Source organism: Dysidea avara, chromosome 1 (genome assembly GCF_963678975.1).
Source record: "Dysidea avara chromosome 1, odDysAvar1.4, whole genome shotgun sequence".
NCBI lineage: Eukaryota > Metazoa > Porifera > Demospongiae > Dictyoceratida > Dysideidae > Dysidea > Dysidea avara.
The window spans coordinates 31479082-31506750 of record NC_089272.1 but is presented as its reverse complement, the minus strand read 5'-3'; the positions used below and the strand labels follow the sequence as shown (position 1 = coordinate 31506750).

The 27669-nt window shown below is 36.6% G+C and overlaps 1 protein-coding gene across 4 annotated transcripts; it reads left to right on the top strand.

Moving 5' to 3' along the window:
* Positions 1-4795: 4795 nt before the first annotated feature.
* On the top strand, positions 4796-26884 carry LOC136261626 (adhesion G protein-coupled receptor L4-like). Of its 4 annotated transcripts, none has more exons than XR_010703974.1 (30): positions 4796-4929; positions 12737-13021; positions 13075-13328; positions 13892-13998; positions 14072-14190; positions 14242-14342; positions 14849-14956; positions 15090-15171; positions 15358-15468; positions 16533-16815; positions 16867-16912; positions 17762-17842; positions 18643-18751; positions 18919-19041; positions 19534-19603; positions 20873-20984; positions 21627-21679; positions 21817-21949; positions 22262-22368; positions 22453-22564; positions 23183-23339; positions 23588-23654; positions 24162-24228; positions 24276-24373; positions 24792-24918; positions 25095-25136; positions 25488-25556; positions 25618-25679; positions 26590-26688; positions 26735-26761. XR_010703974.1 is itself a non-coding variant. In XM_066055666.1 (30 exons), exons 1-30 carry the CDS (start codon positions 4872-4874, stop codon positions 26782-26784), a joined length of 3285 nt encoding a protein of 1094 aa, XP_065911738.1. In that variant the 5' UTR covers positions 4796-4871; the 3' UTR covers positions 26785-26884. The 4 variants fall into 4 exon arrangements, 3 of the variants coding, with proteins under 3 accessions (XP_065911738.1, XP_065911729.1, XP_065911750.1); XM_066055666.1 differs by having other exon boundaries at positions 14075-14190; positions 25618-25675; positions 26735-26884; XM_066055657.1 differs by having other exon boundaries at positions 25618-25675; positions 26735-26884.
* The last annotated feature ends 785 nt before the right edge of the window (positions 26885-27669 follow it).

Sequence of the window (27669 nt, the reverse complement as noted above, 5' to 3'; positions counted from 1 at the left end):
TCTCAATTTGACAATTGCATTATAGTATTTCATCATAGAACCGATAATGTAGTTTACCTTGAAAGCTACACCTGCAAGTCTCAGCATTTTTTTGTATTATTAGAGAATCAAGATTAATTATCATGAAAACATACAGATTTAATGAGAGTACCGTAATTAGCTTTTTTCTGTGAAACTTATACGAATTTTTTTACATAAGATTGAACTACTCTAATAGAGCAGTCTTTCACGTAAATTGTACAAAACATTTTTACATAAAAAATTTATCACAAAAATTTTTGCACGCAAATTACGGTATCTCATACCTACATATTTAATCAAATAATGATTGTGAAATTGCATTCCAGTCTTTCTTTTAAAATCTTGAAGCTTGGTGATAAAGCAATGTCTGTTGGCAAAGTATTCCAGAATGCTTGTTTTCTTGCTGATGGTACACTATATAAAATGATGAGTGTACTAATGGTAAATGTAATGAGGTGTACATAGATAGTTTGTGTTAAAATGCTATGGGTATATAGGTAGGAATATGAGGATGTTATTTGTGATATATATTGTGCAGAGTTATTAGCTTAAGTACATTACTGTTCTAGTACTGCTCAGTAGAAAGATTTTCAAGTATACATGTACAATACACTAGAAGTGTATAAAAAGTCATGTAAAATAAATCATACTGTATGGCGTTAAACTGCTACCCAGTATATTCATGTTGTTCTGTTCAAAATTTCAGGATAAACATTATTACAGATACTTTGGTGAGGCATCAATGATAAAAAAGTCATTTAAAAGATAACTCACAAGTATAATGATAGAATTGGAACAGCTATACATAATTATTATAATAATTTCTGTACAATTTTGAGGGTTTGTTTCTTAGATAATATTATCTAATCCAAAACAGCCAAGCTGTAAAAAAAGTGTGCGGCCCTCAGAAAGGCTATGGTGAAAAAAGATGTGAAATCCAAGGTGGCGGCCAAGAAATGGCTGTGATGGTAGGTTAATGGTAAAAATTTTAATAACGACAATTCAGGTGAATTTTGTGCCGCTTCACAAAATTTACCTAAATTGTCATTATTAAAATTTTTACCATTAACCTACCATCACAGCCATTTCTTGGCCGCCACCTTGGATTTCACATCTTTTTTCACCATAGCCTTTCTGAGGGCCGCACACTTTTTTTACAGCTTGGCTGTTTTGGATTAGATTTCATTTCTTTTTGTATTTGTATACCCCAAAGCCGGCCTATGGCCAGCTTTGGGACTTTTTTAACCTATGTTTTTTTCTTTACTACAGGAAGAAGAAAAGATGAAGTAGATGTACTTTAAATATTTTATCAGTAAATGTACAAATTATATATACTGTATAATACATATGTGACCGGATTTGCGAAAAGGGGTCTTCCACACACATCCAATTTGCCAACTTTGACAATTGATAACTTCAGATTAGAAAGAGCTATTGCCTTGAATTTTGGACAGTGGTGAGCACCACTATAGTTGAATACATGGTGAAATTTTCAGGTTAATATGTTACTTGAACACTGAGTTATGGTCTCCAACGTTTACGGAATTGGATGTGTGTGGAAGACCCCTTTTTGCAAATCCGGTCACATAATATTATATTGATTACACTGAGAAATCTCCATGGTGGTTTCTTTGTAACTGAACACTCTACAAGGTGACTTCTTCTAATTGCTCTCTCTACAGGGTGAATTGTTTGTAGCTGAACGATCTACAAGGTAACTTCTTCTAGCTGATCTCTCTACAGGGAGATTTGTTTTTAGCTTAACTCTCTACAGGTGATTTGTTTGCAGCTGAACTCTCTACATGATGGTTTCTTTGTAGCTGAACTCTCTACAAAGTAATTTCTTCTAGCTGATCTCTCTACAGGCCGATTTGTTTGTAGCTGAACTCTCTACATGATGGTTTCTTTGTAGCTGAACTCTCTACAAGGTGATTTCTTCTATAGCTGATCTTTCTACAGGGTGATTTGTTTGTAGTTGAACTCTCTACATGATAGTTTCTTTGTAGCTGAACTCTCTACAAGGTGATTTCTTCTATAGCTGATCTTTCTACAGGGTGATTTGTTTGTACCTGAACTATCTACATGATGGTTTCTTTGTAGCTGAACTCTCTACAAGGTAACTTCTTCTAGCTGATCTCTCTACAGGACAATTTGTTTGTACCTGAACTCTCACATGATTGTTTCTTTGAAGCTGAACTCTCTACAAGGTGATTTCTTCTAGCTGATCTTTCTACAGGGTGATTTGTTTGTAGCAGAACTCTCTACAACTACAAGTAAACTTCTTCCAGCTGATCTCTCTACAGGAAGATTTGTTTGTAGCTGAACTCTCTATACATGATTTGTTTGCGGCTGAATTCTCTACATGATGGTTTCTTTGTAGCTGAACTCTCTACAAGGTAACTTCTTCTAGCTGATCTCTTTACAGGGTGAATTGTTTGTAGCTGAACGATCTACAAGGTAACTTCTTCTAACTGATCTCTCTACAGGGTGATTTGTCTGTAGCTGAACTCTCTACAAGGAAACCTCTTTTAACTGAGCTCTGTACAGGGGGAACTAGCTGAACTATCTACAAGGTAACTTCTTCTAGCTGATCTCTCTACAGGATGATTTGTTTGTAGCTGAACTATCTACAAGGTAGCTTCTTCTAGCTGATCTCTCTACAGGGTGATTTGTTTGTAGCTGAATTCTGTATAGGCGATTTGTTTGCAGCTGAGCTCTTTACAGAATGGTTTCTTTGTAGCTGAACTCTCTACAAGGCAACTTCTTCTAGCTGATGTATCTACAGGGTCACTAGTTTGTAGCTGAATTCTCTACATGGTGGTTTCTTTGTAACTGAACTATCTATAAGGTGACATCTTCTAACTGATCTTTCAACAGGGTGATTTGTTTGTAACTGAACTCTCTACAAGAAAACTTCTTCTAACTGATGTCTGAACAGGGTGAATTGTTTGTAGCTGAACTCTCTACAGGGTGATTTGTTTGTAGCTGATCTCTATACAGGTTACTTATTTCTAACTGATCTCTTGAATTCTGTTCAGGGTGACTGCTCTATTAGGATGACTGCTCTATTAGAGTATCTCGATCTCGCACTTTCTACACCAAGTTGGATTTCGTGTTATAACTCCGTGGCTTTAAGTGTGATTCTTCTACACCATCAAAGAGCCTTTCTAAGATGATAACTCCATCTGTACAGCGATTTTCAAAGCATTACCCCAAGTGGTTTATCTGGTAGGCGTGGCAAGCATAATAATAATAATAATAATAAATTAGCTAATCTCGATTGCGTAATTGTTACACACTGTTGATTTTTTCACTGTATCTTCCTGGTTTTTAGCTCGATTTCTTTCAAACCACAAAAGGTTTGAGGTTCAATGGTTAACCTATTCACCTACCGATTTTCAGCTTCTTCCCATACGCGGTTTACCCTGTAGGCGTGACAACATATTGGTGTTATTTTTCGTGCATAATCGCTCATAACTCTTTGCCTGTTTATGGTATTCCAGCCAAAGTTGATACAGAGATGCGCCTTTATACCCCCCTTCTGTGTGCCAAATGTCAAGGCAATCGGATAACGCGTTCGCGTTTTATAGCAGTTTTTGTAAGTGTGCGAAAAGAGGAAGAAAAATAAGAAGAAAAAAAAAAACGAAGAAACTAAGCCAATTTTTGAAGTCGCATATCTCAGGAATTCCTGAAGCGATTTCGCTCAAATTTGGAATGTGGAGTACTGAAGTTGGAGGGAATGTACACAGCAAAATTTGTCTTGTTTCATCAAGGCAGCACAGTGCTACGGAGGTGCGAAAATTGCGTTTTCTTTCTTCCTGTCAATATACTCACGGGGTTGCGCGCCGGCTTCTTTGGCCGCACGACACACTACCGTGTGTCTTGATTATATTGTAGCATTACTTAGAAATGGCACAAAACCAACTTTTTTCTTCTGGGAATGATGTGGCATGCCAGCTTCATAAGAAGTGCTGCAACACACTATATTCATGTGTAGTGATAGTATTAAGAAAGTCAACTACAGCGAGTGCTGTATTGCTTTAGAGTAAACTGTAATAATACAATACATTTTTGTGTTGACTAAATCACTTAGTCACACTCACATGTTTACTTAGTCTCCTGTGATCTGTTATCACGGTAACAAGCAGTAGCACATTCAGGTTGTGTACTGCACTACCGTTGTTATGGTACTGTGCTTGTAAAGGTACGGTACTTATAGTCTAATTAACTTAGATAGAAACCTTAACCAATGAAACTAAGTGATTTACAGTATCAATCCTTGGACCTTTATGGCACCATAGTCCCTAGCTGCACTTAGGACACTACAGCCATGGACCTAGTAAATAAATATTTCCCTTTACCTTGGTGCCTAGCTGTTATTAAACCAATACACTTTTGGTTGTGCAAACATGTCAATTTAAAACACTTAACATATCAAACATCGGTGATCACATAAATTCCATATCACACACAAGTCAGTTTGAACTTACTTGGTCAGAGGTGTGAAATAATAAGTGTATTCATGTTAGATATCAAGATGTTTGTCATTTAATACATCATAATCCCTGTGGGTGCAGTTGATGTGTACTTCTAAACATGCCTAGCTGGCTAGTCTAGAATGGTATTTTATTAATCTTGAGACTGGGAATTTGAACCTACCAGTACATAAATGGACAGGACACTTCATTATTAGTGGTATCAATATGTACACAGTATGTCAATGAATTCTATTACTGTCCACAAACGCTCTTGTGAATACATTTAAAATACAGTACTGAGAGCTACAATAGTTCAGTACTGCAGTAGCAATTCTTCATTGTTGTTAATACGACTGATTAGTTGCTGCAGTGATGTTTCAATTTAAAGGAGTTTCTTGTTGCCTCCTTCTACTTCATGAATTTTATTCAGGTACAGTGATGTAGCTACAGTAACAGGCCTAAACATTCTGAATCAGTTTTGTATAAGATTTCCTTCCCATTATTCAGATTTAGTGTTTAAATATTGTCAATGATAATAATGTGATGATTTCTTGGTAATATTATTAATGTGAATTACTACAATAATATTCAAAAATTTTAGAATGGACATTCAGTGCAGTGTCTTCAGTACTCATTATAATTGTTTTTCCTTATGTGAATTATGTGAATACATACATACAATACAGCTCACGGGTAAAGTAACATGTAGCTATACCGGCGCACGACGCGCGTGAGGTGCGCTCGAGTGATCCACGTGGATACAGCAAGGCTACAGGAATGCTCCACGATAGCTAATTTTACTCGAGACCGTCACGCAAGACGAGATAATAGGTCTCACCTATGGTAGGGTCCGCAATGCGAAAAATCGATATCCTCCAATCAACTACCTAACTATTGTCATGTGCTAGGCTAAGTGTAACTTGAATTACACCAGCGTGGCAGCCAAGTTTGTTACTTTCTTCTGGTAGAAAACGATACAAATGTCTTAAAATCACGTGATTTTTCGCTGCAGCGGTTCGTAGTGTTCTTCGTATGCCACGATATTCACTCTCAACATTGTTCAAGTAGTCTATCATCAACTCAAAGTATTGGTGGTTTGATTTTATTGGTCAGTTTCTGGTGTCAGCACGATCTGTGCAGCTTTTTGACGACAGACAAAATGTTTCTTCCTCTGGAGCACAGGACAAGCAGAGCAGCAACTGCGCCGTGGGTCAGCAATGACCAGTACTAGGTAAAGTACCTGCATGTGGAGTATGGTTATAATTGAAGCTTGTTAGCCATCTGGCTGAGCCATCTACATGTTGAAATTCGGCCAAAATGACGCGATTATTGCGAACAAATACCAGAATGGTTGATACATCAGTAATACAGTCTCCAACAGCAAGGATACGAAGCTTATAAACACCTAACAATACGGCTATCTCGCCCAGTAAACGCATAGAGCAGTGCAGTGCATGAAATAGGCACTCACGTGATTGATAATCAAATCTCCGAAAATACAACTATAACCTATTCCAATGACCTTAAAATCACTTGGAATCAAGTGACAATCAGTTTGTGTACGTTAGGCTCAGCATTTCGACTAGTCCAGCAATCTAAGACTCTTCCTACGATACCATCATAGTACAAAACACACCTGCACTGGCCCAGACCACGCCTGAGTGAACAATTAACACAAATATTTACAAAAGGAGCACATTGCATGGTTCCTATTCAGAAATGAAAGCGATTTCATGGGTATTTCCGCAATTTGAATTTCAATCACGTGAGTGCCTATTTCATGCACTGGATTGCTCTATGCGTTTACTGGGCGAGATAGCCGTATTGTTAGGTGTTTATAAGCTTCACATCCTTGCTGTTGAAGACTGTCTCACTGATGTATCAACCATTCTGGTATTTGTTTTCAAAAATCGCGTCATTTTGGCCGAATTTCAGCATATAGATGGCTCAGCCAGATGGCTAACAAGCTTCAATTATAACCATACTCCGCATGCAGGTACTTTACCTAGTACTGGTCATTGCTGACCCACGGTGCAGTTTCTGCTCTGCTTGTCCTGTGCTCCAGAGGAAGAAACATTTTGTCTGTCGTCAAAAAGCTGCACAGATCGTGCTGCCACCAGAAACTGACCAATAAAATCAAACCACCAACACATTGAGTTGATGATAGACTACTTGAACAATGTTGAGAGTGAATATCGTGGCATACGAAGAACCCTACGAACCGCTGCAGCGAAAAATCACGTGATTTTAAGACATTTGTATCGTTTTCTACCAGAAGAAAGTGACAAACTTGGCTGCCACACTGGTGTTATTCAAGTTACACTGAGCCTAACACATGACAATAATTAGGTAGTTGATTGGAGGATATCGATTTTTTGCGTTGCGGACCCTACCTATGGTGTTGGAAGGCGGCGCTGGTTCAGTTCCGCCAGCTCTGAAGTCTCCTATTGCAATGCCTGTGTTGTAGCTATCGAATACTTGGTCACTTAGCTACTGACTTTACCTGTCACAAACTACAATCAGTACTGTAGTTATAGCAGTAGCTACCGTAGACCTAGATGGATTGGTCGCCAAGTAATGCCACAGAACACCAGTTAGTGCATTTTTCAAATTCATATTTTCTTTATATAGATAGTTAGTTAAAGGAATGATCAACCGAAGTTTCAATTCTGAAAGCCAAGAAATTTCGAAGTTACAGCGCTACAAAGTGGTAACAGCAAAAAATCGATTTGTACAGTGACACTAAATAAACTACAGGCACTTAATAAAACGATGATAACATACGGATGCAGTCCTCTACCAAGATGCAACTTACACCATCGAATTTTCCATGAACAAGCAAATCCATTGCTGGATAAGTTTTGTCTTTCAGGCCTTTCCTACGACCAGCGAGATCGGCGAAGGCGAACGAATGTGAGAAAAAGCGATAGTGAACCGCTCGTCCAATGCAAGGCAGACTAACGCTGATATCTTCCGTTTCCTTGGGAGTACTGACACGAGACAAAGAATTTGGAACTCCTCTTTCTTTGATGCTACCAAGATTTTTGGTGTTATCACTTCCCTTCATTGTGAAGGCGCCTCAGAAAGGTGCCTCGTCATGGTTATGAGTGCTTCCTATTGAAGAACATGGTTTTGCACTCCATTAAGGTGCATTTAGGGATGCACTTTGTCTACGATATGGTTGGTTGCCCAATGGTCTACCTGCTAAGTGTGTCTGTGGTCATGGCTTTACTGTTGATCATGCAATGAATTGTGCTACAGGTGGTTTCCCTACTCTACGTCATAATGAACTTAGGGACTTCACTACTGCTGCTCTGTCTGAAGTACGTCATAATGTGGTCATTGAACTAGTGCTGCAACCCCTGTCTGGTGAGTCCTTTCGCTATGCCACAGCTAATGTGGAGGATGGGATGTAAGTGCACATGGTTTTTGGGGAAGTCGTCATCAGAAGGCTTTCTGTGATGTTAGAATTTTCAATCCAACTGCTCCCCAGGGGCGGACCCAGGGGGGGCTTTGGGGGCTGAGCCCCCCCCCCCCCTTCATATTTAAGCTTTACTTGATCAATATGCTGAGTATTATAATGAAATTTTGTCTTAGCATAATTATATGATCACTAATAATACAAATACTCATAAAACCACCTTATAAACATCTTTCCAAGGTATTATCAGTGGATTTATGCTAAAGTTTATGCAACATGGACGCGGATCAGCATTGGAGGTGTACAAGATTGAGATACTCTAATAGAGCAGTCAGCTAACTACTCTAATAGAACATACACTGGAAACATGTAGTTGGTTCTGCTATAGAATTTTTCCAAATCTGCCTGCGCTAATACATACAATGAAGTACATTAGTCTGTTTAAAGGGCTTCATTCATGCATCTACTTGTGTAGTTAATTTGTATGGCAATACCTAATTCATGTACACAATTTCCAATGAAAATGCTCTCAGATTCAATCTTGTATTGTTCAAATTTCAAAATTTTCCACTTTCAACATTATTATTCTAACAAGCACCTATTCAGTGTTGTGCAATTGTGAGAGGGGTGCATCATGTACTTGGTTGTCTGTACCTACCCAAACTTTTCCATTAGCAAAATGCTTCAGAGAGCCATACACTGTACCTATAATCTAAAGGCAGTATATAAAATATCTAGATATGAATTTTATGTGGAAATGTCTCCAAATTGCAGTATTTTAGCATCTATTTTTCAAAATTTTCCTGGGGGGGCATGCCCCCAGACCCCCCTAGTTCCAGCATGCGAAGCATGCTGGGAAGTGTGCTTTGCACATCTCTACCCAAGAGATTAGTACCTTGAGTTAGCCCCCCCCCCCCCCCTTTATAAATCCTAGATCCGCGCCTGCTCCCAGTTATCGAAACACAGCGGTTTCTTCCTTGTACAGAAGGTTTGAAAGAGATAAACAAAGGATGTATGAACAGAGAATAAGAGATGTTGAAATGGGCTCATTCACTCCATTGGTTTTCTCCACTTTTGGAGGAATGGGTAGTGCAGCTACAGTTGCTTATAAGCGTCTAGCTTCTATGCTATCTACTCAACGGGGCCAATCTTACAGCAATGTTGTATCATGGATTAGATGTTCCACCAGCTTCTCTTTGCTCAGGCCAGCAGTGACCTGCTTGCGTGGAGCAAGGGCACGCCGTGGCAGCCCTGTGACTATTGGAGCACTTGACCTTGCTATTTCGGAAGGCCAAGTGTTGCCATCTCATTGATTTTTTGAGTTTACGGTCTTTTTGTCCAGCACTTTTACCATCTGGTGCTGGGGATGGTGGCAAGGGGTGCAGGCACTCCGGGAAAATTTTTTTTAAAAAATCCCTTCATTGTGAAACAAACGCTTTAGATAGGGTCCGCAATGAAAAAAATCGATAATCACGAAATTACTCACCTACTATTTCAACCTGTAGGGCATATCAAAGTATTTTTGTACGTACCAATAAATCCTTTTTATCTTTCTCCATACGACGGGAATCGCGATTGTTTTGTGCTGGAAATCGTGAAAAATTGCGCGCTCTCCGGATGAAGCATGGGTTCCTTCCCATACTTGGTATATATAGTCCAGGTCTATACCTGATTATAACCCACAGTAGAAATAAATCGATTTGCTACTGTGGATTTGGTACGGAGCTACTCTTTGCCGAAATCGGCCGAAAATCACGTATTTTTGGATTCGGAGCAACCCAGCAATCAACAAAAGGAAAGCCCACAAACCTTCACTATATAGCAATATAATTTGGTTATCACTTCATGCACAGCGCAAGTTTCATATGGATCTGAACTTTCCTTCCATCAAACTAAGCGACATGAAATTTCTTCCTAGCGCGTCTGAGACTATATGAGAGGCGTGGCTGAAATAACTCCAAGTTTTAGTTTCTCCAGCAAGTTATTTAGGCTTCAAAATTATGTTGTGACCATCTAATGGTATTAGTTTCCTGCAGACAGTTGAAAAAGAGTATTGCTATTATATAATTATATATCTTAGAACCAACAAAAATCATTTACATCAGTGGTATATAGAAGTTTAGCTAGTTTGTACTTAATTTCTTCTTAAAAGTAAGGGAGGTATGTCCTCAATCTTATTTTTTTACAGCAGGCTGCAGGAAGTTACTCTAGCTGTGCTATATTATATATAAGCCTTTAACAAACAAGAAATTTTAGGTTTTTCACCCATAGCTGAAGGGTATTACTTATTTTTGGCTTTATCGTGAGAAACCGCACCAAAGGCCTGTTGCAATTGGTTAACTGTTATATCAACAGCCACAATGTACTGAGTGCTCTATAATATATGTATAACATGTACTTTGTAGAGCTGTCTATGTATGTGTACAGCCATTCCTGAATTTATGTGAGGTTTATAAGTCATTGAAGAAAATCACATGTACTTTAGAAATCACATTTTAGGTCACATTTAAGGTAATAGATCCATAGTGGAAAGACATAGGCCATTGAAACTGCATGTTATACCAAGTGTCATAAGTCCTTAAACTTATGGCTAATAATAGAAAGGATATTAATTTTATAGTAAAATTAATGTCTACATCTCACACATGCATGATGCAATATGTTACCAAGTACATACCATACACAGTCTATAGTTCTACATAAAATTACATGCACATCCTACAAGCAAAACGGAAATTTAAAAGCTTGTAAAATTAATTAAAATATATAGTGTTATGCATTTGTACCATTAAAATTATAGTTATTATATATATATATATATTGTGTTGTATTTATTACTGTGCAGAGCCTCCACCAGGGAGTATAAGGCACAGGAAAATTACAATTGTACACAATAAATTAATATTTCTACCATTAAAATTTGACAGCCAGTTTGTGTGATGAATTTGTGCTTAGCAGTATGCTAGAATGACCTATACAAATCATTACAATTACTGAATGTACAAAACTTACAGTTACAGTTTAGTGCGAAGGTATATAGCTAATTAATCAAAAGTGTGTGTTGTGCCATTTAGTAGTACAATGTGGCCAATTATTCATACCAATATTTATTTTTGAAATACCCTTGCAACTTTATAGAATCATTATTGTAGTGAATTGAAATTCTAGCAGCATAATTATTCTTATTAGCTAATCTTGTCTCTATAAATATTGTCTCTGGGTACGATAAAGTCATGCACTCATAATGTGGATTCATTGATGGTGTGCCCCCAACCAGTAATCTGATATTGTTGAGCCAATTGCACTTTTACCTTGATATTTAATTCTTTCTGTTTATGACTTACTAAAGAGAACAAAATAGTGGAGAGACTCTGTTTGCATGACTGCTCTATTAGAGTATCTTGATCTTACATACAAACAATCCAGCCATTTTTGGTAGGACCCGAGTTTTACTATGCCTAACTCTGCAGTGGTGTCTCAGTCAAATGTTGATAAAAATACTAGTCTAGTGAAATTTTTCCCACTACATAGCTAACCATGCATATAGCTATAATGCGCGCGAAAAACAAATCCATAATCATGTGATACATTTCTGGTTGGAAATTAATACCATTAGGCGGTCACAACATAATATGAAGCCTAAATAACTTGCTGGAGAAACTAAAACTTAGAGATATTGCAGCCACGCCTCTCATTTTAGTCTCAGACGCGAAAGGAAGAAATTTCATGCCACTTAGTTTGATGGAAGAAAAGCTCAGATCCATATGAAACTTGCGCTGTACATGAGGTGATAACCAAACTATATTGCTGTATAGTGAAGGTTTGTGGGCTTTCCTTTTGTTGATTGCTGGGTTGCTCCGAATCCAAAAATACGTGATTTTCGGCCGATTTTCGGCAAAGAGTAGCTCCGTACCAAATCCACAGTAGCAAATCGATTTATTTTTGCTGTGGGTTATAATCAGGTATAGACCTGGATTATATATACCAAGTATGGGAAGAAACCCATGCTTCATCCAGAGCGCGCAATTTTTCACGATTTCCAGCAAAAAATAATCGCGATTCCCGTCGTATGGAGAAAGATAAATAAGATTTATTGGTACGTAGAAAAATACTTTGATATGTCCTACAGGTTGAAATAGTAGGTGAGTAATTTCGTGATTATCGATTATTTCATTGCGGACCCTACTTTAGAATTTACAATTTTTTCGATTTCGTAAATATTCCACCCATTGCGTTCTGCGGGTCCAGATTGCGTTTATTGCATTCTACTATAAAATTAGCTTGCTAGGCTTGCACGAACATATGGGACCGGTCACAAATGTTTATGTGATTTAAGTGTTGTATGAAGTTACTAAACTCAGTAGCGAGTATTCTCATGTGTGGCGAGTTTCTCGCGCGGCTAGTGCATAGCTATCCACGCGATGTTCCACAGGTATTGTGCAGTAGAATGGTCCCGCGAGAAAAGTTGAGCATTACTCGCATGTGTATACTCGCGACGTTACCTGTGAGCTGTACTGTATATGCTGTCCAGCTACATTATTACTACCCACAGACTGAATCTTTCTTGTTTGCGGGTCTTTAAATTTTTATCAGGTACATTGCCTAAAATTAGTTCTTATATATATACACATAGCATTAACACTACTAAGATAGTTATTTTTGTAGTAGTTTGATTGTATAGATCAGGTTTTTACAGGCTTTGCCTCCTTACCTGTACCCCCAATAATAATAATAAAAAAAAGATTCTACAACTCTAAATTATGCACACTGTATGAAAGTGCACAATAAAGTAACAGTAGATTGTGTTTTTCTTTAGCATTGTCCATGGATTCAAATACAATCACAGCTATTTCATCAAATATTGTTGTACTAGAAGGAGAGAAGGTGGTTCTCAGATGCATTGCACATCCAAACAATGTAGCATTCAGGTGGACATTTAATGGACTGGACCTGCCAGATGGAGAAGAAAGTAATTATCAACTAGTTGGCCTAAATCATTCATTAACTATTAAAAGTGCTAAAGTTGAAAACAGTGGTGAGTATAGATGCCATTTACTACAAAGTGAAATTAATGCTACAGTTATGCTTCAGGTCAATTCAGGTTAGCCATAATTTAATGGCTCAAACAGTACAATAAGCCAATTTGTATTATAGTTGCTTGTCTGCCAAGTATTGCTGGTGGATTAATTTGGATTGGTCAAAGTGCTGGCAAAACATCTGTTCATCGATGTTCAGATATTCATCATGGCTTTAGATCAGGAGTGACTGTGTCCAGACGATGCAATGAGACTGGAGAATGGGAGGATGTGGATTACTCTAGCTGTACCACACACCTGTCATCTCATTCTGTGATAGTCACACAAGCAGAATTAATGGCTAACAGCAATAGCACACAGTTTGAAACACTGGTTAGTGACAGACTTAGCACTTATGTGCGTTGCTGTATGTACCGTATAAAAGAATAATACTCAGTCTGTGTGCATTCTTAAGTAGCCCATACTGTACTTGTCATATACATGTATGAACACAAAATACAATTCATTACTACACTGAATGTCTCTATTACTATTACCTGCTGTAAGACAAACAAGGCACACCTGATACTACCAACTGTATCAACAACTTTGCACCACATATTAAATAATTATATTATTCAAGAACAAAAAATGAATTATCTAATTTTAGAAATACAGATCAAGACACATGGTAGTGTGTCATGTGACCCAAGAAGCCGCCACACCATACCATGAGTATATTGACAGAAAGAAAGAAAACATGATTTTCATACATTAAGACCATCTAAACAACATGCATTGTCTCTATATAAATTGGTCAGCTAACACATCCATACATATACAACATACATACATATTAAATGCTGTAATTTTTCTGAGCATGTTTGTGCATATCAATACACTGTTAGGATATATGTACAGTATGCAGCATGATTAATGTGGTGTTTGTTTTGTAGGTGAACAACTACATTCACTCACTGAACTATGAGGTTGTAGATATCAACACTATTACACTGTCAACAGATAACACATTATCAGTAGCTATTATCACTTCTGTGATGAGGTGAACACTTCATAAACAATGATGATGTGATACTTGCAGTATGTATTTTTTTTTTGTGTGTGTGTGATATTAGAAGTGATGAGAATGCACAATCAGACAATAATAGCGAATTTAGTTCCTTTATTGCATGGTTGACAAATCATCACGTGACAAGAGATAACAGTATTGAAGTTATTGGATTTGTTCCTGATTGTAAGACAGTAAAATAGTACAGTAATCACCTGCATATTGTATTTATTTCAGTTCAGTGTAGTTGTGATAGGAACATCAGACCCAACTCAGTGAAGCATGTTTGTATTGGTCCTAGTGCACCTCCATGTGTTAGGATTGATGATGGTTATCAGGTGTGTCTGTCTTATTTGCGTGGTATATACATTTCAATTGATACTACTGGTTATGTGCAGTGTACGATTCAGAAGTCAGATATGGTGAACTCAATCCCAAATACGGATGTGTTAAAATTTTTGGGGTGTCATGTTTTACAGTGTACATTGTCATTATCTGTTTTAGCATTGTGATGATAATGTCTGTACTTTCTAACATAGCTACTAAAAAAATTAAATGTATGAATGTGTAATCAAATTTTTGGCGATTTAGTTGTACATATATGCTAGTCATGTATGTAGCCACCAAATCCAATTCAGCACTACCATTGACACTTATTACTGAATGTGTAGGTCTATCTGTAAAGAGTGTTGGTTAGCTGTAATTTGCAATCACTAACATACTGTACAGTATACTAATAAATATTTTCTCAGTACTGTAATCATTCATGTTTATCTCACATATATTTATATTGTTTGAATCTTTTTGCTGATGAAGTTGTGAATACCTTGTACATCTGTTATAGTGTCATCAACCTGTATATACTGGTGACGGGGTAAAGTGTGGTCTGGATTCCGATAGTGATGGATATCCTGATGTTCAGCTTGACTGTGAAGATCAGTATTGTATGGAGGTATGTACATACACTGTATGTACAGGGTGTATACAGGTAGTATTTAAGCACAAAGCGTACTATGCTACAGTAATGTTATACTCCCTTTAAGATCACATAATTACTGAGCGTATGCACATATGTATTTTTGTAGGATGTTTGTCCTACAGTATACAGTCTCAATTCTGATGGTGGCCAAGATGACTCACTATGCTCATATGTTAATGTGGATCCTGGTAAGGGTAACAATCATTTGTATAGCCCAAGTGTTGGCAGTACAGATACGACCAACAGTGTGCATTTTGATGAGCTAAATTGTTAACATATACTACAGTATAAATGGTACAGTAGCTACGTATACGTGTGCATATACTGTACAATGTCGTAACTCACTTTGGTGATAGTAATTATATTGATAATAGGTACTTTTCATGGATGTCTATCAGAGGTTGATGATACATGGTTAATATTCTGGCCACACACAACAACAGGTTCTGTTGCTACTCAAAAGTGTAATGGGAATGATTCAATTGGTGAGTAATTTGACTAGTAGTTATAAGCCATAAAAGATTCCCTTCCTTGAATACTAATATGGGTAGCTACATCACATGTGTCAATCAGATTCCTACAAGCTGGTCAATAATTATATCACTATACAGGGGTGAATCCAAACCTCTAAAATGGGGTGTACACACTTTGGAGCCTGGTACCGTATAGTAAAAAACTTTGGCGATAAAAAACTTCAGGCGAATTTGGCGAATAGACCTTATCCGCAATGATGTCATAATTGACTAAATGGCCATGTTTAGTGCGGGTACTTCATATGTATAACTCACTAAAATGAGCTTTGTTTGCGGATTTCATGACATGGAACTATTGGATAATAAAGGTAAAAGGCTAGATAGCGTGATGTGGTGATGAGAAATAGTCCCACCAGACGAAACCAAACTTAAGTTTTGCTATCGACACAAAACCACGCGCATTTGTCTTGTAATTAAGTATGTATGCCTCACCCTGCCCCTTGCTGCAGTATGTAAATGTTAACATAGCGAACTGCCATCTCTCCCAATACCCTCTGTACAAAAGCTCTGGTACAAAAGTTCCCACACTATTGGTCGCCATTTTGTGCTTTGACGTCATTGTGGATAAGGTCCATAGTGTTCAATTCGCCAAAGTTTTTTTTCACCAATTATTTTAGATGATCACATGAGCACATTGAGTGACCAGGTTGAGTCATAGATAGTATATTCTTCATATGAAGAATATACTATTTATGGTGTTAAGATTGAACTTGAGATGAAGTCGATCCTTCAATACTTTAAGCCGGTACCCGCCAAAGAGAAGAAAGAAGACATTGTTTTGCCCACTCCGCATGGACCACCAAGCAGCAAAATACCACCATAATACAAAAGATCAAGGTTGTTAGTCAGAGCTTCTTGGTTGTATTGGTATCATTTACTGAATACATATGTACGTATGTATATATTTCCTAAAATACACTATACAGCTTGATATTCACCAGTATTGTGTAGTAACAGCTCATGTACAAATTACTTACTGGCAGTACATATTCTGTTTTTTTCTAAAACATGTGAAGGTTTAGTGACAAGAGACTGCAATGAGAATGGCACTTGGGGGAGAGTAATGAACATTCACAACTGTTATTCTATTGAAATTTCTGCTCTTTATAATAGTTCCAAGCAATTAAAAGATTTTTACATTGGGAGTAGTGACACAGACATGTTTGATATAACACAATCACCAAGTTTGCTGGACTCTTTATCAATCAGTACTCAGCTGGCTTTTCTAACAAATACAACTATTGCCATGGTACCAAATGACTTACACAGAGTTAATGATATCTTACATACTATCATAAGGTAACAATTAAAAATTTGTTAACTATATAACATTACACTTCATACTGTCAGCATTCAAGAATACACTGAAGACACAAATGCTTCTAGTATTGCAAAGGTACTATTATATACATACATATACAATAATAGTAAACCGTGCAACTAATTGTAATATCATGTTAGGATGTACTGAATAAATATTGTTATCTTACGTGCATTCTTGTACAGTTGTATAATACTATGATATATGCCAGGGCCGCCCACAGGGGGGGGGGGGGGGGGGCAACTGGGGCATTTTGCTCCGGGCCCCAGGAGGCCCCATGAAGGGCCCCCTGAATACCTGTTTAAAAGATCGATATACTCTAATAGAGCAGTCAGATCTAAATACTCTAATAGAGCAGTCACAGTATTCTTCAGAGGAGCAGTGTAGCAAGCTTATAGATAAGGAGATATGGTTGGTGATGGGTAGTTATTGTCATTGCCAGCAGGTTGTGACCTTTTTTTTTTTTTTTGGTCTTCACCTTACAACTTGGGTCAAGGGCCCCACTTTAACTCTTTGCCCTGGGCCCCTTAATTTCTCTGGGCGGCCCTGATATATGCACACATCATTTATTAAATGGGAATCATTATTAAAATACAAGTAACATCCAGGTGTGCACTATACTGCTTTTGTCTGTCCCTTCCTTTTCAATGGCTGAGTGATCTGTATAGGGCAATAGAGAAACAGCAGCATGTATGCAGTGCATATGCAAGCAATGTACATGTGTTCACATGAGTGTGTACAGTGCATGCATGCGTGTGTGTGTGTGTGTGTGTGTGTGTGTGTGTGTGTGTGTGTGTGTGTGTGTGTGTGTGTGTGTGTGTGCACACATACTTTCTGCATGGAAAATACAAGTTTGTATGGTATAAAACCATGTCCATTCCTTAGCATATATATTATTTTTTAATTGTATTCTATCTCAAATAGGAATTATCATCTACAATCAGCAATCTTTTGAATGACTCTAATAGGGGCTCATATGATTACATTCATGATGGGATTAATAAGGTGAAACTATGTTCATAAAATATTGATTGATTCAAATAATTTATATGCTTAAAAGGAAGTCTTATAGTAAATTTTGTTGGCGGTGAATGATCATTGATAAACCTTTTACAACTACACTGTACACCAGGCATTCTAGAAAAATTTACGCTGCCATAAATAGTCACGATAACACAGCATGACACTTTTAAACATTTAAATACCGTAGCTTTGCTTGTGGTGGTCGCTACACATATTTGTGACCGGATCTGCAAAAAGGAGTCTTATAATAGCTTTTCCAATTGCATGTACTTGACAATCCATAGTATGACACCAACCACTGCTATTACACATGGTGCTACTTATCACATGTAAGTACACAATTATGTGCATGTGATGTAGCGACACTGACTCACTCAACTGAGACAATGGGTTAAACACATGATGAGTTATAACTCGTCAAACTTGGAAATTTGGAATGGCTGTAAGACCCCTTTTCGCAGGTCTGGTCACATTTACTGATACAATCACGTACTGCTTGAGTGATCTGTTGATAAACTGAGTGATCAACTGTCTTGGTCTACATATTATAACATGTACTACACTGAAGATTTGTCCTTTGTGCACTGCTTAAAATCAAGTGACACAGTATGTAACTATGTAACTAGTAGTAGCATACAATAGTTTAGTACAATAAAACACTGAAAGCTATATACAACGTATTGGTATATATAACACCACATAAGTATGAACAACTAATAAAAGTGTAAATTTTGTGATAATCTATAATTATAGGTTTTTTCTATGTTGCTTATTTTATTTAGGAAGCAGAGTCTCTTCTTGAAAACATCGACAATTTTGCTAATGTATTCCGATCATTGTTAGTAACTTCAAATCAACAACCTAGTGTAACACTGAGTGCAAAGAACTTTGGTAGGGCTATGTGTTATATAACTAATAAGATCTGTGAAAGTTTAGTAGCTTGGAATGATATATGATATTGTATGGTCAGTGCTTGCCTCGGAGTCAGGAGTCACTGACTGCTCTATTAGAGATATTTGTAATGGTGAACATAAACATGAGTTTTACTTCTTTTATAGATGTCAGCTTTGAGCTACCATCAGTGGATGATTTCCATTCACCCAGTGAATTAAAATTTAAGACAGAAAATGCTGAGATATACATTCCATATGCTTCATTAAGATATCAAATGGAGGTAGAAGGTATGACCATGTTGTCTAGTAAAGTACAGTATACATAAATGTGACCGGGCCTGCGAAAACAGGGCATGTGGGTACATAAAATTTGCCTACTTTTTCAACATTTGTCATCCATAACTATTGTTGCCACTGTACTATGGTCATTCAATTTTTATCCTTTATTAAATATATTATTGACTTTATAATAAAAGTTACAGAATACAAATATTCTATTCTAGCCCTGAAATATGGCCTGTTATATGACGGGATGTAGTTTGTGCCCACATGCCCGGTTTTCACAGGCCTAGTCACAAAATATGTTTTTTCAACATGTATTTTGGCATTGAGAAAGTTATTGTCTTTATTATTACAATAATATCTTGTACTACACTGAATTTTGCATCTCATTATCACTGACAATGTGGCTATATTATGGGAAAAGCAACCACAATTTTGACATACCTATTATTATCTTGCAGTGTTATTGAACAGTATCATGTCGATAAACTTTTGTAGGAGCTCTGGTACCAGTCGCAAATTATGCTGCTCAAAATCTTGCCAGCTTTTTACCAGCTAGAACTCTGAAGTAAGAAATTGATTATGGTGTGTTGTACACTGCATGCATGATTTAATACTCCATATCTTTAGCACACATTTTCATATAGCATTTATGTATGTGAAAGTACTGTATTATTATGTAAGACAAGTACACAAAAAAATTGGAGTTTTCAACTAGAGTAGGGACCATAGCTCATCGACAAAAAGTACTGAAACAAGCTGGAGTAGTGCACGATATTAAATCACAGTAAAACAATAAGAAGTGTTATATCCCTACTGTGCCAATGGAAATACACAGTAGGGGTATAACACTTCTTATTGTTTTACTGTGATTTAACATTGTGCATTGTGCTTGTACCAGTACTTTTTATCGATGTGCTATGGTCCCTACTCTAGTTGAAAATTGCATTTTTTTTTGTATACTTGTTTGTTAACTTTTTTGTAAATAATTATTTTGACTGGTGAACCCATGCGTACCGCATCTGAAATGGTACCGCAAGCCCCAGCTATATCAATTATCGTCTGAAAAGTTAAGTATTCATTATGCTTCATTGTCAGCTATGTTCAACCCATTACACAACATTTTGAATCAAGAACTATTCGAAAAGCACCTCTGCAATCCACGCATACCGAAAGAAATGGTGCTGCATGCCCTAGTTATATCAATTATCATCTGAAAAGTGAAGTATCCATTACGTTCCATTGTTGGCTATGTTCAACCTGTTACACAGCAGTACAAATCAAGAACTGTTCGAAAAGCACCTCTGCAATCAAAATAGCCACTATGCAAAAGATGGATGATTTCCATTACGAAGGGAAGCCATCACATGCTAAAGCCAAATTGACACTCTTTGCTGTCAGCGAAGATGAATGGGACACAAAGGAGGACACTGGTAAGTTCATGAAGAATGTGTTGTACACACTGCAGTATGCCAATCAGGCTGAAGCAACGTCAAACAGTGAAAAATCAAGCCTGTACAACTATAACCTTAGCCATTATTGAGTTACGCTTATCTGAAGGCATCAGTCAGTCAGTCAGTTACGCAGTCAGTAGAAAACTCTGTTAAATCATTTTAAAAAAATTCTGTAGCAATTTGTTGAAAGTGTTTTGGGTCGATCTGAAAGTTTGTTTGGTATTAGTTTTACTTAACCAATACTGCCTCATTGTCGTCAGGGAAAATTGAGGCTGGTTTTTGGGTGATGTTATTTTGTGGGCCACGCCTACTCCTTTGTGGTCCCTACTATACATATCGTACTGTATGATATTCTGTAGTGCATAAAGTGTACTCTATTACAGCAACACCGCAGTCATAGAACTTTACGGCCAACTCATCTCCAGTCAAATATCATTAGAACCTATTTCACTACCACCAGATGGTTATGTTAGACTGATATTTAAACCGAAAAATGTAAGTATAATATGCATAATAGTTGTATACAAGGCAATATTAAAGTCGAATTGCATGAAACACGCAGCACACCACCTGTAATGGTTAACAAACTGATTTATTTACAATGCACTATACAATATTATGGAGTGCTGTATTGTAATGAAACAAAATATCATCAAACATTATAATTAGTGAACACCATTACCATATTCCTATACTATTTAGCAGGAATGGAGGTCAAATAGTGGAGTTTGGCAATAACAATTACCCTGTGAAATTGAAGCACACTATAGCCATGGATGCAATTTTCGGACAGGGCTGGGTCATACCCCCAACAAAGATTTTATTTTTAGAAGCTCCATGTTAGAATTTTAGACCAGGAAAATTAAGCAGCTGTGTACATTATTGAGTATAAAATGTGACTGTTCTATTAGAGTATCCATTTCCACTGCCTATCCCTTTTGGCTATAGACCTCAGTGTAGAACAGTATGCAACACATCTGTTTATAGGGTATGCTCATTTGTCTATTACCCACTGTTTTGCATGCTTTTCAAAATAAAAACTTGGATGTGGTGCTTATTATTCACTGTAGTCAGTGTGCACAATATGCTGCTACTGTATCATAACATTCCTAACCTTTCTGTGTGTATGTACTTTAGCCCTCAAATGGACAACCAAGATGTGTATTCTGGAATGCCAGTCTTCAGATAGAGTAAGTCTATTGATGTTCAGACAAATAAAGTTAATATGCATTCACATGTAATGTACAATTGGTGATATTTTATAATTTTTATATATTTGCATATTAGTTCCCTTACAGCATATTAGTATGTTTCATATTAATTTTAGTGATGACACTGGAGGATGGTCTGAAGAGGGAGTGTTTTTGGATGTTGAGAACACAAACTCTACCACCATAACATGTGTTACTAAACATCTCACTAGTTTTGCTGTACTAGTGGATACTACTGGAGCTGCACAAGTGAGTGTTGAAAACGTGATTTCTGTAGACCTATCATTTCATTGTATCCACAACATCTAGATTTCTTCAGTACACTACATGCTACAGTGTGCCTGCTCTGTAATTTTACTATCTACCATTTAGCCACATATGAATGTACTGTATGTACACAGGACAAGCTACAACATTATGTCATTGAAACATGTCCTTAGCAGGTTTATCTGTGCAAAGTATGACTTTGCAGTAGCTGTTTTTATATTCCATAAATAAATTATTAAATACTTGAATCTCTATATACTTACAATTTGCATACGTACATCTTCATATTTACAGAAAACACATAGAACTCATGCTCAATCTTTATCAATTGTCAGTTACATTGGTTGTGGTGTTTCCATCATTTGTCTGTTGGCTACCATAATCATCATAGTACTATTCAGGTACAAAGACTACAAGTATTGCATGACTGTACGTATTTACTGAACAGTACACTTGTGTTATGTATGTAAGTATATCTTTTGTAGGAAATCTGCATTCAAAGCTGAGCAGAATATGATCCATATGAGCCTTTCTCTTGCTTTGTTGTTGGGGCTGGTTGTATTTGTTAGTGGAATAGAAACTGCTGGTGATAACAAAGTAAAAATCATCTACTGTATATGTATATATATTTGCATTGCTAAGTACTGACTTTGAGATACATGATGTACCATATATAAGGCACATAGTTTCAGAAATGTAAATGTTTTAAGCATCAGAATACTTCATGGCCAGTAAGACCCACAAAAATAAAACACACACAATTTTTTAGCAGTAATGCACTTATAATTTCAAAGTGTATGTATAATGATGTACAGTATGAGAAAATGGTGCATTTAAGCTCTGTATCATGTAAGGGTTGTATGGCTGCAGCAGCATTTCTACATCGTTTAATATGTATGTGATTTGCTTACTTGTGCCATGTTACAGTAAAACATCTTGTGTCACTCACAACTGAGCCTCATGGTTTAATCAAAACTTAATTTTATTTCATTGCTACAATATAGGTAATGATTCTTGTAAGTTTCTTGTCCAAATAAATTATTTCACATAAATGCCAATGGTTCTATGGTTTATGCATTTCTGGGATCATGTACATATGTAGTGTTCTTACACTGTATCATGATTTCAAGAGTATATTTTACATATTATGTTATTTATTGTAATTATAAAGAGTACCACATATGCAATATTATTATGCATGCTGTTTATATACAGGTAGCATGTATAGTGGTGACAGTTTTGCTCCATTATTTCTTTCTGGCTGCTTTCTGTTGGATGTTGTGTGAAGGGATCATCATCTATGTTCTGTTGGCACAAGTCTTCTATGATGGATTCTTTAAACGTTTGCGATTTTATAGTATGATTGGATGGGGTATGCATACATACGCTGTATTATAAAATACTTGTTTTTGGAAAATGCAACATTAATGTTAACACTTTAAACTAAGTTGATGCACTCACAGTTGTTGGGTACAGTGATAAACGATGACTGGCTCCCTCCTCTGTTTATAATAATTGTTGCATCACTAAATCTATACAATGTACAATTTGTTTTTTGTCACGTTTGGCAAGACTTAGACACAGTTGTATGAAGTTAGATACATTTTACCTCACACACAGGAATGCCAATACCAATAGTGGCAATTACAGCTGGACTATCATATCACCACTATGATGATGACAAGATGTAAGTCTTCGGTAATAATGACAGTGTATGTATTCACAATAGTGATATGTGTGGTCTATATATATATTGTGAGAGTAAAATTCCTGTAGTTCATTATTATAGTACCTCGATCTCACAAAGCTTTAGTGGAGGTCACCAGTTATTGAGAAGTGCTCACTATTATATGCCTGCAGCTGGTGCCTCATAAGTTTGTGTTGTTTATAGAATCAAATGTATAATATAGTATCAGCGCACTTGGATGAAGCAATCTGGGTTTGGTCAGGCAATTAAGCATTGCAGGCAACACTGCTGTAATGTTACTTTGTTTTCTTTAAGAAAAACCATAACTGTAATGCTTCTTTGATTTATTACATGTGTTACATACATAGAACAACTGACTGCTATGCTAGAGTAATTGACCATTTTATTGGAGCATCTTGATCCCTTGTTGTCTGATCTACTAGACCTAATCCATCACCCTTGTAGTTGTACTATATATATATTGGCATATAAATTATCCATCTGTAGCTGCTGGTTGCCAGAAAAGAATGGTATCATATGGGGATTCATTGCTCCTGTTATATCAATCATTGTGGTGAGTATTGTGATTATCAATCTATGTCTAACATAGACCATATACAGTGTAACACTGGAATCCTCTTGCTGGTAATTTATACCATCTTCAAGATATCAAGAAAGAAAATGAAGAATCAGCAAATCACCAAAGTTGATATGGGAAAGTTAGTAACACCTATATCTGGTACAGTACTGTATTTACGTACATATATATGCACTAGGTACTATCAGATGTGTACACACATTAGTTCTAGTGTGCATAAAAATTTAATTGGATTTTGACAATAATATATTATGTACAAGTGTAGTTAGACCATAGCATAGAGAATGCTTTAGCTTGAATGCTTCATGTTTGCACACTCAACAGCCTTGTCACAAACCTTGATAAAAGATTGTGTACTTTGTGAGGATTCTAACAAAATCCCTGTCATTGTCTAAGCATCTAAGCCATCTGCTGTAGTGACATTACACCATTCCTTAGATATGCTAAATGACATGCACATAATAAAGATGCATATGGCTACATATGTACTGTGTGTGTAAAGAAATATAAACCATTATATACATTATTGTATGTTTCAGAAAACTTATCTGGGGCATTGTGATTCTGCAACCAATTTTGGGATTCACTTGGATAGTTGGATTGATAGCAGTGAACAAACACTACCTAGTATTTGCTTGGATTTTTACTGTTTTAAATTCTTTTCAGGTGTGTGCTACAAATCACATATTACCACTGCACATATTAACATACACACATATATATACATGCAGTAGCTGCTCCTCATATCTAAGCATGCACAGTATGCATAATGTCAATCAGCTGCTACCTGTATACAGTACATACTACAAAATGAATGATTATTATATTTCTCTACATTATAGGGACTTTTTATATTCATACTATATGTACTTCGGAATGAGGAGGTGCGTGTAATTATAAGGCATGTACCTGTATGTAGTGTACAGTAGTTGATATATGTACATCAATACAAGTACACATAATTATGCGTGTGTGCTTGTGGGCACAAGATTTACCTACATTACTGTAATTTTATTATCAATAACTTTTTATGTCATTTAAGCATTCATACAACTTTTTCAGTTATTATACTAAGCATTTATACTCACAACTTTTTCACTCAGACTTTTGAAGGCTGCACTGTTTTATACAGCTTGGCTGTTTTTGTGTTGATAACTACATATAAACCACATATTAGTCTATGTGCATACTTATTGTATAATATAATTATATTGTATACGCTCGACTCCATTTAGTTTAGAGAAATAATAAAACAATACATTGGATACCCAGCCAAGTGGAAGACTCCAAGTCCTACTGTTAAGGTAAACAGTCCAAATTTTACCTCCATAGATGTTAAATCCATTCTTGGTGTATATTTCATAGATAAATTCACACTCTGCCAAAACCATATCTCAAACCACTCTACTTGCCAGCATGGAAAGTATGTAAGCTGAAATTAAATAAATATATATTATGTAGCCATACATGGCCATTTAATGTATGATGTCCATGTGCAGAATATGATACATGACAATCTTTATAATAGCATGCAGTGCAACCAACAATAATAAAATACAATGATGTAGCACATACAGTACATTTATATATACACATAATGCACAATGCAGCCACTCTACAGATTTTGATCTATATACACGTAGCTGTTTTGATGTAGGTGTTATTAGGTAATTAAATACCCTAATGATATGTAGTTCCAATGGTTGTAAATCTGGCTTTACTTTTCAGTTTTGGATATATGTCAGTTCAATATCCAAATGATACACCATACCCAAGCTTACAGCTTAAGTATGAAAGGTGTTTTGCTGTAGCCATATAATGAAACTTGTGCATTAAGGACACCTTGGGACTAACCAAAAGTGTCCTGATTACAAAGGTGGATTTTCCCTTTTATGTGGACCAGCTTCCCAAACATTTAGTCTCAAGTTTTACATGTCATAATTTTTTTATCAAAAAGCACTTTGATACAGGCAAGAACAAGTGATATGGGTTATGAAGCTATAAAGTGTTCCATACAATTAGTATGGAACAGTAATGAGTGCAAACATGTTTGAAACATGAAAACATGCTTGTTCCAGTACAGAACCACTGGGGGTGAGCACACTTTGGTAATATTATGGGGGTCAGGTGAACACGAACCAACTATAAATAGCTATTATTGTAAAATAGTACCCTCTTTTTAAAAACATTACAACATTAACTGGTTAATTCACTCGTCCAAGAATTCACTGAACACATTATAAAGGATTTTGCTTGTGAAGTCCTTATTGTAAGTCCACTGGTCATGTCTAGGCAATTATTGTAACTCGGTATTGATTTAAGTGCATTACTATATAGGTAATGGCAAACGTCATCCAAGCCATGAACCGCAGGACAAGAGCAAATTAAATGTCAGTCAACAAGAAAATGACTCAGACATTGTTGGCTCTTATAAAAGTGAGATATACCTAATTATTTGAAGCATTTATATTGTTTTATCCAGGTGATACATCAATTGGTGAAATTGAACATCAAGATATTTCTGCTGTTTAAGAAATACACTTTTTGCACTGTTGTAAATTGATCATATTGTAAACTAATTAACAAAATTTTAATGGCAGAAAATTTTGATGAGTGATGGTTTCTAATAAAATTTTCCCTCTCAAACTTTTTGCATCAAGACACACGATAGTGCGTCGTGCGGCCCAAGAAGCCGGCGCGCCACACCATGAGTATATTTACAGGAAGAAAGAAAACATCATTTTCACACCTTTGTATCTCGGTAATCCCTTATCCGATTGGAACCAAATTTGCTGCAGAGTTTCCCACCAGCCAGGGAAGTCTACATTCCACATTTGAAGGAAATCGCTCCAGCCATTTCCGAGATACGAGCTGCCAAAGTTTCGATTTTTTTTCCTTCGTTTTTTTTCTTTGTGTTTTCGCACACTTGCAAAAATTGCTATAAAACACAAACGCGTACTCCAATCGCCTTGAAGTTTGGCACACAAAAGGGAGTCCAAAGGCGAATCCTAGCATCACATTTGGTGCAAATCCGATGAATGGTTCAGGAGTTATGATCGATTATTCGCGTAAAACAAGGTCAATTTATTGTCACGCCTACAGGGTGAACCGCTTCATGGAATGAGTTGAAAATCATTTTGTGGATAGATCAACCACTGTAGAAGTGCCTTTTGGTGGTTTGAAAGCAATCGAAATAAAGATCATGGAGATATGATACGAAACCGAAGGTGTGTAACAATTGTGCGATCGAGATCCGTGAATAAAAATACCAATAATTTTCACGTCTACCAGGCAAACCGCTTAGAGCAGTGAGCTGAAAATGGGTATGTAGCTGAAATAGTCATCGTAGAAAGTCCTTGCAGTAGCACAGAACAATCGAATTACAAACCACTGAGTTATGATTCCAAAGCCAACTCT